The sequence below is a fragment of the Chelonoidis abingdonii genome, chromosome 2, assembly GCF_003597395.2.
Source record: "Chelonoidis abingdonii isolate Lonesome George chromosome 2, CheloAbing_2.0, whole genome shotgun sequence".
Lineage (NCBI taxonomy): Eukaryota > Metazoa > Chordata > Testudines > Testudinidae > Chelonoidis > Chelonoidis abingdonii.
Genome location: NC_133770.1, coordinates 25,631,803 through 25,645,109, shown reverse-complemented (window position 1 = coordinate 25,645,109; position 13,307 = coordinate 25,631,803). Strand labels below are relative to the sequence as shown.

Below are 13,307 nucleotides of genomic sequence, written 5' to 3'. Positions count from 1 at the left end.
ATGGGCCAACCCTCACTTTTCTATACCAAAAAGTGCATATAATTGAAAATTGGAAGAATCCCTTGAGATTATTCAGTTGCTCCTATATTAATGTGCTCTGATTCCAGCACATAAGTTCCAGAAAACATGTCAGTTACAGGACAGGATTATCTGCAAACCATATTTGCCAGTTTCAAAGGTGTGCATGTGTTTCAGAAGCATAGGGTCCCATCTTCACTGGCCGGTACATTGGGGCAGCAGAGACACAGACAGTGCCCGTATGATGAAGGGTGCATTATTTCAGCTTGTAGCCCAAATGTTATCTGGCTGCATCACATACACACACAGTCTCTGGGCAGAACCCTCCTGATGTTGCCCTGGCTTTGACCCACAATCCCTTGTTAGGCCAGAACCTTGCGATATACACAAAACTGGCCATGGCTCTTATTGTTGTCACATGCTGTGACCGATCTCCCCCGGTGTTCCAGGCACAGTGTGCGTATTCTGTCCTTGCACAGTGGTATGAGGCATCTCAGAATCTGGCTCTGTGAGGGGAAGTTTTTCCTTCTATTTGTACTGAATGTGATGGCCATTAATTTAATCAGTATCTCTAAAGTCTTTGCATGGAACCCAAATTTTTGTGTCCCCACTCCCTGTGTGTGTGCCAGATGTAGTGCTCAAAGAGTTAATCCATTTCTTTCTCAGCTGCTGCTAAATTCCACTCTCTCTCTCTGTCCACTTGGTGTATGGGACAGCAGAGTAAACTACTTGTCTCTCTCTCAGCCTCTATGAGCTTCACTGTGAACCTGTTGGTCATATTATTATGGTCATTAATGATGTGTATTACACTAGCACTTAGGGACTGCAAAGCAAGATTTAGGGACTCGCTGTGCTAGGAATCGTACAAATAAATTACACAGTCCTTGTCTTGGAGAGATCCCAATCTAGGATTTAGCAACGTGCAACTGGTGAATAAGCAGACAAGCAGAGGGAAGGACCAGGTAACAGTGAAGAGAGGTGTGGGTGCATACAGTAGTAGTCTCAGTGGTAACAGAAAGTCAGCAGTCTGACTGGAACTAGATGGCAATGATTTGTAGGCACTGCGGTAAAGGTGAGTTCTAAAGATGTATTTAAAAGAGGATAACATGGTGAGTTGCTACATGTAGTGTCTGTGAGACAACGGTACCTGGGCGCTTTTACTGCAGCAATCTGCGGGCACAGTCTGGCAGTGCATACAGAACAACTTGCAGCTCAACAGTGGGGTTCTGAATTCAAATTTAAAGGTTGAGATCGATGCCAAGTGATGCCAATCCCTATGTAGAAAACAAAGTGAAGTTCCCGTTGCAATAAGAGATGCATTCTGGTGGCTGTGCAAGTTGCAATTTAGAAATCTGTGAGCCTCATGTAGTAAGCAGTGTAAGTTTAAAAGAGATTGCTATTTCTCCTGCAAAGTTTCCTCTTGGTTTTTTTCCTTTTGGGTAAGGACTCAACTCTTTCTGTCAATCACTATTAGCTCATCCAAGTCTGAACTGACTGAACACATCAGAAAAGAGGAATGAAATCATCTCCTGGTGTGTGGGTTTATTTTATTTTATTTTCAGAAATAAGTCTAGGTTAACATGAATGTAGCAATGTGAATATTTGATTTGCTGCATGTGCAAGTTAAGAGCAAAAAGTATCAGCTGTCTTCAGGGGACTTTACAGCTAAGTTCACTTTATTGTATCAAAGTTGACCCATCCCCACTAATCTCATACTCCATGTGAATCGAATGCATTAAGGCATGGTTTTTAACGTCCAAATTGTGTTTTTTAAAAGAATCCAATTTAAGAAATCTCCAACATTCAAAGTCGCTTATGGTAATCAATTAGAATATGAAAATGGAACCAATTCTGTAAAGCATGCTGAACTGGCAAACTACTGGTAGCCATCTGTCTAATCCTTGTTGTGTATTCAAAAGTCACATTTTAAAACACAATTATTAATAGTGGTCATTAACTGCCAAGCAAAAGAGCACACCGCAAATTTCCGTTTGGAGATTAGCTCCCCAATACTTAGGGAGATTTGGAGTAAAACTTGCAGTGTGTTTCCACTCCTCCCTTATTGCCTCAAGGCAAGAGCAGGTCTCTCTCTGCTTAAGTAAATAAGGCCTGATTTTTTAGAAGTCCTGACCCCCCCACCCCCACCCCAGCTCCCATTACCTTCATTCTACTGCCTGTGGGGGTAGGGTGAAAGTAACATTAAGCACTTACCGATATGGGGGCAGGGCCTCAGGCAGAAGGGGTGGGGCTGCGGGTCAGCATCCCCCAGCCAGCCCATCTTTGCTGCCTGGCCCGCACCGCCCAAGGCTCCAGCGGTGATTGAAAGGGCCTGGGGTTCCAGCCGCTACAACAGTAGCAGCCGCAGCGACCAGGAGCCCCAGGCCCTTTTAAATCACCAGCCCCAGGGCAGCTGCCCCTTACCCGCCCCACACCCCACATCAGCGGCATTGCCAGTGGGGGGGGACAAAAGGGGCAACGATGTTAAAGTTGGCTGCATACAGGCTGGTACCAGTGGCCACTTCTTACCAGTACCCCAGACCAGCCCATACTGGCTTACTTGCACCTCTGGGAGGAGGTCACAGTAGTTCCGAAGATTACACTGTCTTGGCGTGATTCACGATGATCAGTGCCAACCACAGGGCAGACCATGAAAAAAGAGAGCAGACACCCCAAACAAGTGATATGTTCTATAATTAGATTTCACCAGCCCAGTGAACTCTTGGATCACTGTAAAAGTCTTTCCATGGAGTCCCAGACGGTCCCCTTGCACGCTGCAGTATGTCTTGCCACCCAGGCAGGCTGGATGTACTGATAAGTGGTCACTTACACCAAAAATCACAAATTATTCAGGTTACTCCCAGTGCCAAGGGACTAGTTACCTATCCAACATCAATTTATAGATCGCACACCAAAGACAACGCTAATCCTATAGCAAACTAAGGATTTATTAACTTGGAAAAAGAAATGAGAGAATTATTTACAGATTAAATCAGGCAACATATAAGTGCAGATGAATTACAGTCTCTGGTTCCAAAAGGTGACAGAGATGTACTAATCCATTCACTGAATGTCTTTTAGGGCTAACCCTGGTTGACCCTGGGGATCTCTTCTTTTGTTTCTTAGCTCCAGGCGTTGTGAGAGTCCAAACAGCAGAGAGATAACCATTTCTTCTTATGAGCATCTTTGTCTGCCCTTCCCCCAGAGTTCAAACTGATGGGACTCTTGCACATAACTTCTTCATGGAGAGATGGGACAATCAACAGATTTTGTCCTACAATAGCAGCAGAGAATCCTGTGGCACCTTATAAACTAACAGACGTTTTGGATCATGAGCTTTCGTGGGTGAATACCCACTTCGTCAGATGCATGTCCTACAATGGCCCATTTAGTCTTGATAGTCCTTATTGATGAGCAGGGGACCCACTCTTCCTGCCGAGATTCACAAGTTCAAAGCAGACATTTTTACAATTATAAAGCAAAACTTTCATAATACCTTATAGCGGGATTACAGACATTACAAATAAGAATAATGATGCAGCAACTTTAGCATTTAGACTCTATAAAATGCTTTAACATATCTTTACAAGTCTGACTCCTGTCTTGAACAGGCGAGCTGGTCTGGCTTCCAGCTATGAATTTGTCAGTACTCAGCTGGCGCCTACACCCTTGGCAAGAGCTGGCACTTGGTCTGCCAGCATCACACATGCCATATTGTGTGATACCCTTTAAAAGTGGGGCTGTGTTCAGAGTGTGAATGCTGCCCTGCAACCAACTTTTTGCTCAACTGGTACAATGACATCATACAGAAAAAAAAGAAGATCTTGAGGTCCACACATCATTGCATATACCTCTCTACCCTGATATAACGCCTCCCAATATAACACAAACACAATACTGTTTATATAACAGTAAAGCAGGGCTCCAGGGCGGCAGGACTGAGCGCTCCGGTGGATCAAATCAAGGTGGATATAACACGGTTTCACCTATAACACGGTAAGATTTTTTGACTCCCGAGCGTTATATCAAGGTAGAGGTGTAGTTTGAACAATCTAACCAAATGTGGGTTGAGTCAATAAAGCACAACCTATTATACATCTCTGGCTGTATCTACACTAAAATTTTCCCTAAAACTTCCAACCAGTGCTAGCAAAGATGAAAGCTCTAGTGCAGATAAGCCAACTGTGCCTTATCCTTTGTGTTATCCAACCTTTCTCAGAATAGGTCTAGACAATGGCAACAACAGGGCTGAAACTGAAATGATAGCAGACAAGCATGTGCTTAGAGGAAAGGAAGGAAGGGTCAATAAAGACTGATGGGTTGGGGACATGTTTGATGTGTTCAGTCCTGGGGCCACCAGCAAGTGGCTTCTAAAGATTTTCAGGGAAACACCAAAACCCTTACACATTTTTTTAAAGATATGACTTTAAAAAATATCAGATCATTCTGTTTAAAGGCTGAGTTGTCAACAAATTGAATTATTTTAAATTAGCTAATTGTGAAACCATTCAGGTTGACAGTGTCCCATTAAATGATAACATTCTTTGCAGCTGTCTATAACTCTAACCCCCATCTTATTGGCTCAGCACTAAGCCTGTATTTATGAAGTGTGGATCGACAAACCACAGGGCAAAAGCCACGTTGCAAAAGGACAGAATCTAGCAGAAGTTTGGCAGCCCTTTGTGATACATTAAGATCTGATGAAAAGTTTGGATTAAATGCTGGTCTTTTTCAAACAAGCAAAAAAAATGTTGGCTCATAGTTTTTGGTTTGTTTTTTGTAATTTAAAAGGATATTGTCAAAACAGTTTGCATGATTGTTTTTAAAAATAATAACTGCTACTGTTGGGAAATATCTCTCAAGAAATCTGAGGAAATTGAAATCTGCTTTATTTCCCAAATATTTTTTTTTTGTTCGGTTTGTTAGTTTTTTGTTTTTTCTTCCATCTTGCCATGCACATGGGATTGATACCGAGAGGACAGATGGTTGTGTGGTTAAGGTCCTGGACAAGAGCTTTAGTCATTTAGCTTTGTGTGGAAGGATGGTTGTGGCAGATGCAGTTCGGTTCCTGCCAGATTTCCTGTGTGACATGGGGCAAGTCTTATTACCTCTTTGTGTCTGCATTCCTCCTCCCACCTTTAGTCTCTTTTGTCTATTTCCAGTGTAAATGCTTTGGGGCAGGGACTGTATCTTACTGTGTCTGCCCAGTCCCTAGTACAATGGGACCCTGATTTCATTTCTAGGGTTGCCCCTGTTTGTCCTGAGCAGCCAAAGTCTGGGGCCATAGGGATGTTCCATTTGGAAGTAAAAATTGATGGAGACTAGTAATTTCTTTGATGGAACCTTGTTTATTATAAGGCATGTACAGAGTCCTGCTTTTTCAATTGCAGGAGGAACCAAGAACAGAAGCTTAAAGCCCCAAGCCTCTTTAGCCAAGAGACCCAAAAGTTCTCTCCCTAGCATTCCCCAAGGTCACACTGGATATGTCTACATGGCTATTTATCCTTAAAGTTATGTTAATTGAAGGGTGAGGTCACATCTATCAATCTCAATAAGGTTTTGACTCAACACATAACAAGGTTTCACCCAATTCATAACAAGGATCTTCTAGGTTTTATTCTAATGCAAGTAAATAATAACTTATTTTATGGACTCTCATGAATGTTCAGTTGCTGGTGCTGCATTCTGTTTTTGTTCTATGAGGAAAGGAAAGTTACAGTTTTCTTTTTTCTTTCAAAAATAAAGAATTACATTAGCTTTACAGACAAACCTAAAGTAAAAATAGGAGCTCAAATTTTGTGCTTGCAGATCTTGAGTCTCCCTTTGAAAGGACCAGTAAGAGCAGAAGAAAGTGGAAAAAGATAGGAAGCTTTAATGGTATTTCTCTGGGGAGCCAAGATACTTTTTCAGATCCAGCAGCCTCCTTTATTCTTATTCATGAGATTTCTTCCAACTGCCAGAGATAAGACTAATTGTGATGGACATTAAAATATATGAGGACTTTAAAGTGTGAATGCCCAATTCCCCTAATCTTGTTTAGAAACAGTAAACAAGAATAATACTGAATTTAGCCATTGACGATAAGCCTAAATTAGTGTTACATGGCACATATATGGTAATAGACAATAACTTACAAGAGATGGAAGTGCATGATCATACCGTAAGATATATCTCCAAACAGATTATTTCCTTGTAAGCACCTCAGTTTAATTATCCTACCATCCGTCTCCTCCTCCTTCACAGACTGAGTAATTTATCTGCATTAGGTGCACATAGCAACCCTTCCTTTCTTACATCTTTCATTCAAGAAACCTCCCCTTCTGCTTTTTCAGACACATAGTAAATCTTCCGTTCCTCAGCCAATGGGTTTAAATCCTACATTCTAATCTTTATCATCTTTATTGATTGAGCCATATTCTTGTGTAAATTGGGGTCAAGTTGTATCTGTGATATAATTAATCCTTCCATTCTGATCTGCTGTTCTAAGATTGGTGGCATTGTCACAAACCACTGCAGTAAGGCTCTGTTTTCAGCGATGTAAAAGTGAAGAAACAAGGAAGATCTTTGGGGAAAAAATATTAGAAACCTGAGATGGCTAAGGGGTCCATTAAAATGTGGAATTTCAAGTCATATTACAAATCAGGCCCATCAGCCAAACAACTGCTTGGGCAAAAGAGGTGTCACAGAATGCTGTCTCATGTAATAATAATGCATTAGAAAACTATACTTAACCCTTACATAAATGCAATGAATTAGCCAGTGCAATTGGATGGGGCTTAGGACAGTGGGGTCCTGCTCTGTGACTGGAGCCCTTAAGTGCTATTGCAATACAAATAATAATGAAGCAGAGATTCAGAGTTATAGGCTAACGGGGCTGCAGCTTCAGGAATGCAGCATCGCAGAAAGAGAGCTTTCTAGAATAGACATGGGACATATAATTTGGCATGATTGTCATCCGTAAGGATAAAACCTAGAATCTTCAGCATCAGTGTCACATGCCCTTAGTACCTGAGCTAAAGGAATAACTCCATTAGCTGTGAGTAAGAAGCAGCCTTTATTCTCAGTGGACTTTGATTTAGTGTACGCCATCCTTTCTATTAGGCAAGCTGGTCCTGAATGGCTGAGGTCCACCAGAGTTAAGTCCCAGCACGGATGTGTTTTATAATGAACCGTTTCTTCATATATACAGCACCACACTCATTGCTGGAGATCAAATCAGAGAATTCAACACAAATGGGCTTTGGATCAGCTGCAGAAAGCACAAGCCATTACCTCTTGAGCTAAAGAAGTTACTCACCGGACTCAGGTGTGAATGCCAGCAGGTTTTAGCTTCACCAGGGCCAGGGACCAGAAAGAGGGACAGGATCTCACACAGTAAGTGAGTGTGTTACAGAAATATCACATTTCTCCCTGATGTCACAAAGCAGAGTAACACCTCCGCACACGTTATTTCATTTGAGGAAGTTTCTTGGCTAAAGCATGTGAACTTTACTCTCTCGCTTCATCACATCACTGCAATCCCTTAATGAAATTACAATTCAAGCTGGATGTTTCATTATAAATTATAAATTAACATAGGCTAAAAGGTTCATGGACTAGAAATTCTTATGTGGAGAGACTGTTTAGTGCTCTTAAAGCAAGAAAGAACAGTCATCTTGTACTTGTAGCTGAGTTGAGCAGCTTTGCTGGTTAGAAATGTCTATATGCAGTTTATTTTGGAGTCTGATCACACCCTTTAATATGAGACAAGATTGTTTGCAAACCCAGGCAAAACAAGGCTGACAAGCCAACAGATACACCATTGAAACAGAATGAGTTTAAACAGACTGGTATGTCAGAATACACTGTGGAATGGTAGCTAAACAAGGAATCATATCTAAAATTATTAGCCATATGTTTCAAGGAAACTCATACTAAGAAAAATAAAAGTTTAGGAAATGTTTCCTCTCAAAAGAGAAGTTCACATTCAAAACTATTTTCCAGGCCTACTTAGACCAAGTTATTCATTATTCAGTTTTTGGCGAATTTCAAAACAATATGGTACAAGATATAAGTAAAACAGCCCAATATGGTGTACAGCAGCATTGATTATAATACTGTAGATGCTTCAGTGAATAATGAGCTTTGATACATGTTTGACTAAATAGCATACACATTTGCAATGTAATCAGGTTTAATGTGTCTCTATTAGTAGAAGTTCTTTTCCAATATACAGATATGGAGAGAGATTCTCAGCATAGCAATGTTGTTTTTATTGAAAGTGCCCGGTAGCCATAGTTTTAAGATGGAGGTTGATAAATTTATGAATGGGATTATATGATGAGGTTGCCAATGATAGCAGTTAGTATAAATGAGACTATGGGGATTAGCAGGATTCAGACAAGGACTGGATGTTTGTTTGGATAATAAGAACACTCAGAATCACAACAGGAAGGATTACAAAAATAAAAATATGATTTAGGGAAGAAATATAAACCTTCATGCACTGGGGTATGAGTCAACCTCTCAGTAAAAAAATTTCCCTGTAGGTGGGTCATTCTATAACTTCCTTTAGCAGGCTCTTGAAACCTACCTCCTCTGAAGCAGCTACTATTAGCTAGTGTCAGAAATGGGAAACTAGACTAGATGAACTAATGGTCTGATCCAATTATGGCAATTCCTATAATCCTATTCCTGCAATTGACTCCCATTAGCTGTTTTGTTTTCTCCAGGGAGAAATAATAGCAGCCCTCTGTCCCAACTCCCAATCTCCTTTAATCAGCATAGAATGATGGAAGTCACAATAGTCTCTAGCAGCATTATATTGACACATGAGGCAAGCGCTACCACAGCCAATCCTGTTTGGAGAGTTACATTGCTGACAAATCTGAATAAAGATCCTATTACTGTAAAACCTCAATCAAATACTCCCAGAGGAAGAGCAAACTCACTGACTCTGCTCACAAAACAACACTGACTTTACTGAGCTTCAACTTCTGAGGATAGGACAAGAAGCAATGAGCTTTAACTACAGCAAGGGTGGTTTAGTTTGGACATTAGGAAAAGCTTCCTAACTGTCAGAGTGTTAAGCACTGGGATAAATTACCTAAGGAATCTGTGAAATCTCCACCATTGGAGATTTTTAAGAGCAGGTTAGAAGAACACCTGTCAGGAATGATCTAGATAATACTTAGTTCTGTCTTGAGTGCTGGGGACTGGACTAGAAAACCTCTCGAAGTCCCTTCCAGTCCTACATCTCTATAATTCTATAAAAATAGACTTTCCAAACTGCCTAATATGAGGAAAAGAGTACGATGAAAATCTGAATGTTTTTGGCTTTGGTGAAACCCTGATTTTATAAGTATATTTCCTTTTTTTTCCCCTTTTGTTCCAGAAAAAGTAAGCATATTGTCAACCTTCATCACACCCTTCAAGTATTTAAGTCCTGGTGCGGCCAATATGGAAGATGAAGACAATTTAAGTAAGCAGCCTCTATTCTTCATATAGAGATGAATGAGAAAGTGAACTGAAAGAACTTTAGAGTGCGGGTAATTTTCGGAGAAAGGTGATTTAGCAAATATGCAACTGCTGAGACCAATCCTGAGTTCAGTGCAAACTTCCCTGGCACATGGGGCATGACCTGGTCCCCAATGAACATGGGGTTAACCTCAGCTCAGCTTCCCACTTCTTGCACAGATGCTGAAGGAAGGGCTTTATATTGGGTGTGTAGAGATGGGAGAAAATTCCTATGGGAAGGAAGTGCTGGGTCATAGGAGTGGGAGTTCCTTTGTTTTTTCTATTTGTATTAATTTGCTTTGCTTTATTCTTATATGCATTATCCCTAAAGGAAAAAACTTCATTGAGTGACTCTGTTTCCCCTGACTGCCTTGCACTCTCAGGGATTCAATGGAAGTTGTGCCTGAGTAAGGTCTTCAGGATCAGGGCCTTTGTCTGAAACCTTGCCCTCTCCTTTTCTCTTTGTTAATATTAACTGAAAAAGAAAACAATCCAAGTCTAATTGAATGGGGATCGTTCACTAGATTTGGGTTCACTAGATTCAGCTGAGTGCTGGTTATGAGATTCTCCAAGAGCTAGTCTTGCTCCTGCTTGGTGGTGTTGAAATATGCTGTACCAAGGACAGTTTGGATATAAGAATGTCAGCAGCCACTATGTACTGAAAGGGAAATGAAGTAATTAAAATGTGAATGAGGCTGGGGAGAATGTGTGTGATTAGAACTGAATAACCTTAACCTGCTCTTTACGTTTAACACCTAGCAGGGATTACCGCACATCCTCCAGCCATCTCGTTGTAACATATTTCGAGGCACATGAAAGAGAGAGGGAAGCTTTCCAAACCAAATGAACACCTCTTTGCCTTTTAGAATCCCCTACCAGATGGGTACCTCTTCCAGCCAGAAACAATGAAGAGTTGCCCTATTATAACCAGTGGGTGGAAAAAATGGATGATTTTCCATATTGTAGCTAATCTGCCTTGCTTTGGACATGAGACTGCATGGGCTGGAATATTTACTGAAGGAATATGACCCTTTTTGTGCACTGCTGAGGAACACATGTACATCATATTGTGCTTGCTGACTGTTGTTAGCACCTTGACTGGCAGGTATAACATAAACCTGCAAAGGCCAAAAAGTCTAGAAAAGCCTTTAAATCCCGGTCCTAAGGAGGCTACATTTCTGCAATGCTGTATGAGAAGTGCACACAGAAAACATGCTATGCACACGATGAGCTGCTGCAGGAATCTCCTGTAGAACGTTTCCTAAATGTGCTACTCAGTTATTTTTGAATAACATAGTAAATTTGTACAAGCCAAACATTGAAACCCAATTTTGTTATTCCTGCAGCAGTACCCAGGCCTGTTTGCAGTTGCACTGGCTTTAAAGCTGATATTATGGACAACATAAGCTCTGCTTCCTCAAAGAGAAATAGCAAATTTCATCTTGTCACACACTAGTCCTCTCCTGGTTCCAATATCCTATAATAACATTGGCAATCACAACAATTTTGTGTATTCATATGAATTACACACCATTTACTGATAAGAAAAAAATGCCACCTACCCCAATCAAAGAGCCACCAAATGAAGTAAGTGACTTGTTCTGAATAGGAGGTTTTATATTGTGCCAGTACTTTCACTACATGGCTGGGGGTGGGGAGATGCTTTAGGAAGAAATAAATCTATCTTGCAATGATGTACGGTGGTGGGCTGGCTTGCCCATTATGGCTCTTTCAACCCTAATATCCATGAGGCGTATCAAACTGCTCAATCCAATCCAGCTACTGTTGCAGTCAGTGGAAAAGCTTTGGCTTCAACAGGAATTGCAACAGATCCAAAAAGAATATTCCACATCCATTTGGTCCTTGTTTACACACAAACTTGCACCAGTTTAACTAAAGATGTCTTTAAACATGTGCAAGTCTGTGTATAGATACTTATATTTTGGTTCAAGGGGTGAAATAACCTGATAGACAGAAAAACATCTTCAGGCCACTAGCTCCTTTAAAATGCCATCTCTGCTGGACTGAATGTCAGTCCCAAAGGAAAATTAATCTGAAACCTTATGGCAAAAGTCCATCCTACAACATAATTCCCATAAGCCAGATGCCAATGTCATCTATGGTATCCAGGCTCCACACAGTGTGATCCTGCCTCTGGGAAACTGGCTATGCCAACATAATGCCATTGCCCTGGATCAGGGAGCTAGCTTTTTGGTTTTTGTCACAGAGATGCACAGAATCTCTCTGTGCAAGCAGCAATGGATACATTTCCTGTTGGATCAGGCCCTATCAGACCATGATACACATATATTTTTGGTGATTGTGCTGACACTAGAGTCCCGAAGGACACTGAAGCACATATTTAATTATGAGCATATTGGCTAAGATTCTCAAAAGTGTCTAGTGATTTGGGGTCTCTCCATTTTTTGGATGCCCAGTTTGAGACACATTAAGGGAATCTGATCTCCAGAAAATGCTGAGCACCACGCTTTGAAAATCAGGCCCCGTTAAAGCACCTCAAGCAGCCCAACATGGAGGAACCAGAATCACTGGTCATGTTTGAAAATTTTAGCCATTGACTTCAATAGCCTTTCTTGTGAGTATGTATTTAGGCCCTGATTCATGAAAGCACTTAAGCATGGACCTATGCCAAGCTCTATTCAGAACAGCACTTGAATACACATTTAACTTTATGCATGTGCTGCTGTGCTGTTCTGAACAGGGATGCTTTCCTGAGTCAGAGCCTAAATGCTGTGCTGGATCAGGGCCAAAACTTATGTAAATAAATTCCCTAATTGGTAAGAACTGTACTAGCGCTTCAGCATGTTGTAGTTATCACAGACAACAGATGACTCAGTGATAGGAAAATTTTCAGTATGGAGGTGCTAAAGGAAACAACTTTCACCTTTCACAAGTTCCTCCATAATTCTCAGCTTTAATTTTAAGCAGAAAAGTGGCATAGTTGTCTGGGAAACAATAGGGGACCTTTTAAAAGGATTTTTTAAAACTGTAAATGCAGCCATTCTACGGCCTATTGTTATAATATCCTTTGGGGTGAATTATAATATGGTTTTAAACCACCTACACCGTACAAGTTAACAGGAAGGTTTTCATCATCAACAAAGAGACTATGAATTTTTTTTCCTCTTAAACATAGTTCCTCATATATACATCTAATTGGTAATTAAAAGTGTGTGTATTTTTGATTTCTACAGTTAGCTACAAGTTTATTATACAACTTCAAGAATATGGATCTGAATATAATTGATTTCTATAAATCTCCAGCAAAATAATTCCTGTTTCTTTTTTTTTCTTTTTTTTTGAGATTTGGTAGTTTATGAAAAGGTTGTTTGGTTGGCTGGGGAGATTACCCTATAGTGCTGTTGATATACTAGTTGACTGGAACACGGGTCTCCCGAGTTTGACCTCCAGATCGTACCTATTGTTTTGCTGTGAAATGCCTCATTTTCAAGTATGTCAGAAATGATGGAGGTGAATCCCTTTAACCTCTGTGGTCAATACAATGGAGATGGACAGCAAATAACATGATCTGTGTGAGGAGGTCAAAAGGGGGGCAGATATTAAAATGCAGACAGCAGAAAATTAAAAATAAATCTAACCTTCACTGTTCAAAATGCAACAGTGGCAATCTTAGGATTCCTAAACATTTCTAAAAAGATAATATTAACTTGTGGCCCTCTTTACCTAGGCAATCGTTCCTTATTCCTTAGCTCTTGATATAATAAACACCTTGCAATTATCTCAGATGTTTACTTATGGTGATTTGTTTTTAAAAG

The 13,307-nt window shown here is 40.6% G+C and overlaps 1 protein-coding gene across 2 annotated transcripts in view; it reads left to right on the top strand.

Annotated features, from left to right (window-relative positions):
- ADARB2 (adenosine deaminase RNA specific B2 (inactive)) overlaps positions 1–13,307 on the top strand; it is a 447,041-nt gene that overhangs the window by 281,780 nt on the left and 151,954 nt on the right. The window contains exon 1 of one of the 2 annotated variants that reach the window (XM_032782113.2): positions 9,393–9,475. The exons of the other annotated variant lie outside the window; for it this stretch is intronic. Within the exon in view, the coding sequence (XP_032638004.2) occupies positions 9,454–9,475 (22 nt within the window). The 5' untranslated portion in view covers positions 9,393–9,453. Of the gene's footprint in view, positions 1–9,392; positions 9,476–13,307 lie in introns of those variants that run through there. 2 annotated transcript variants of the gene reach the window in all.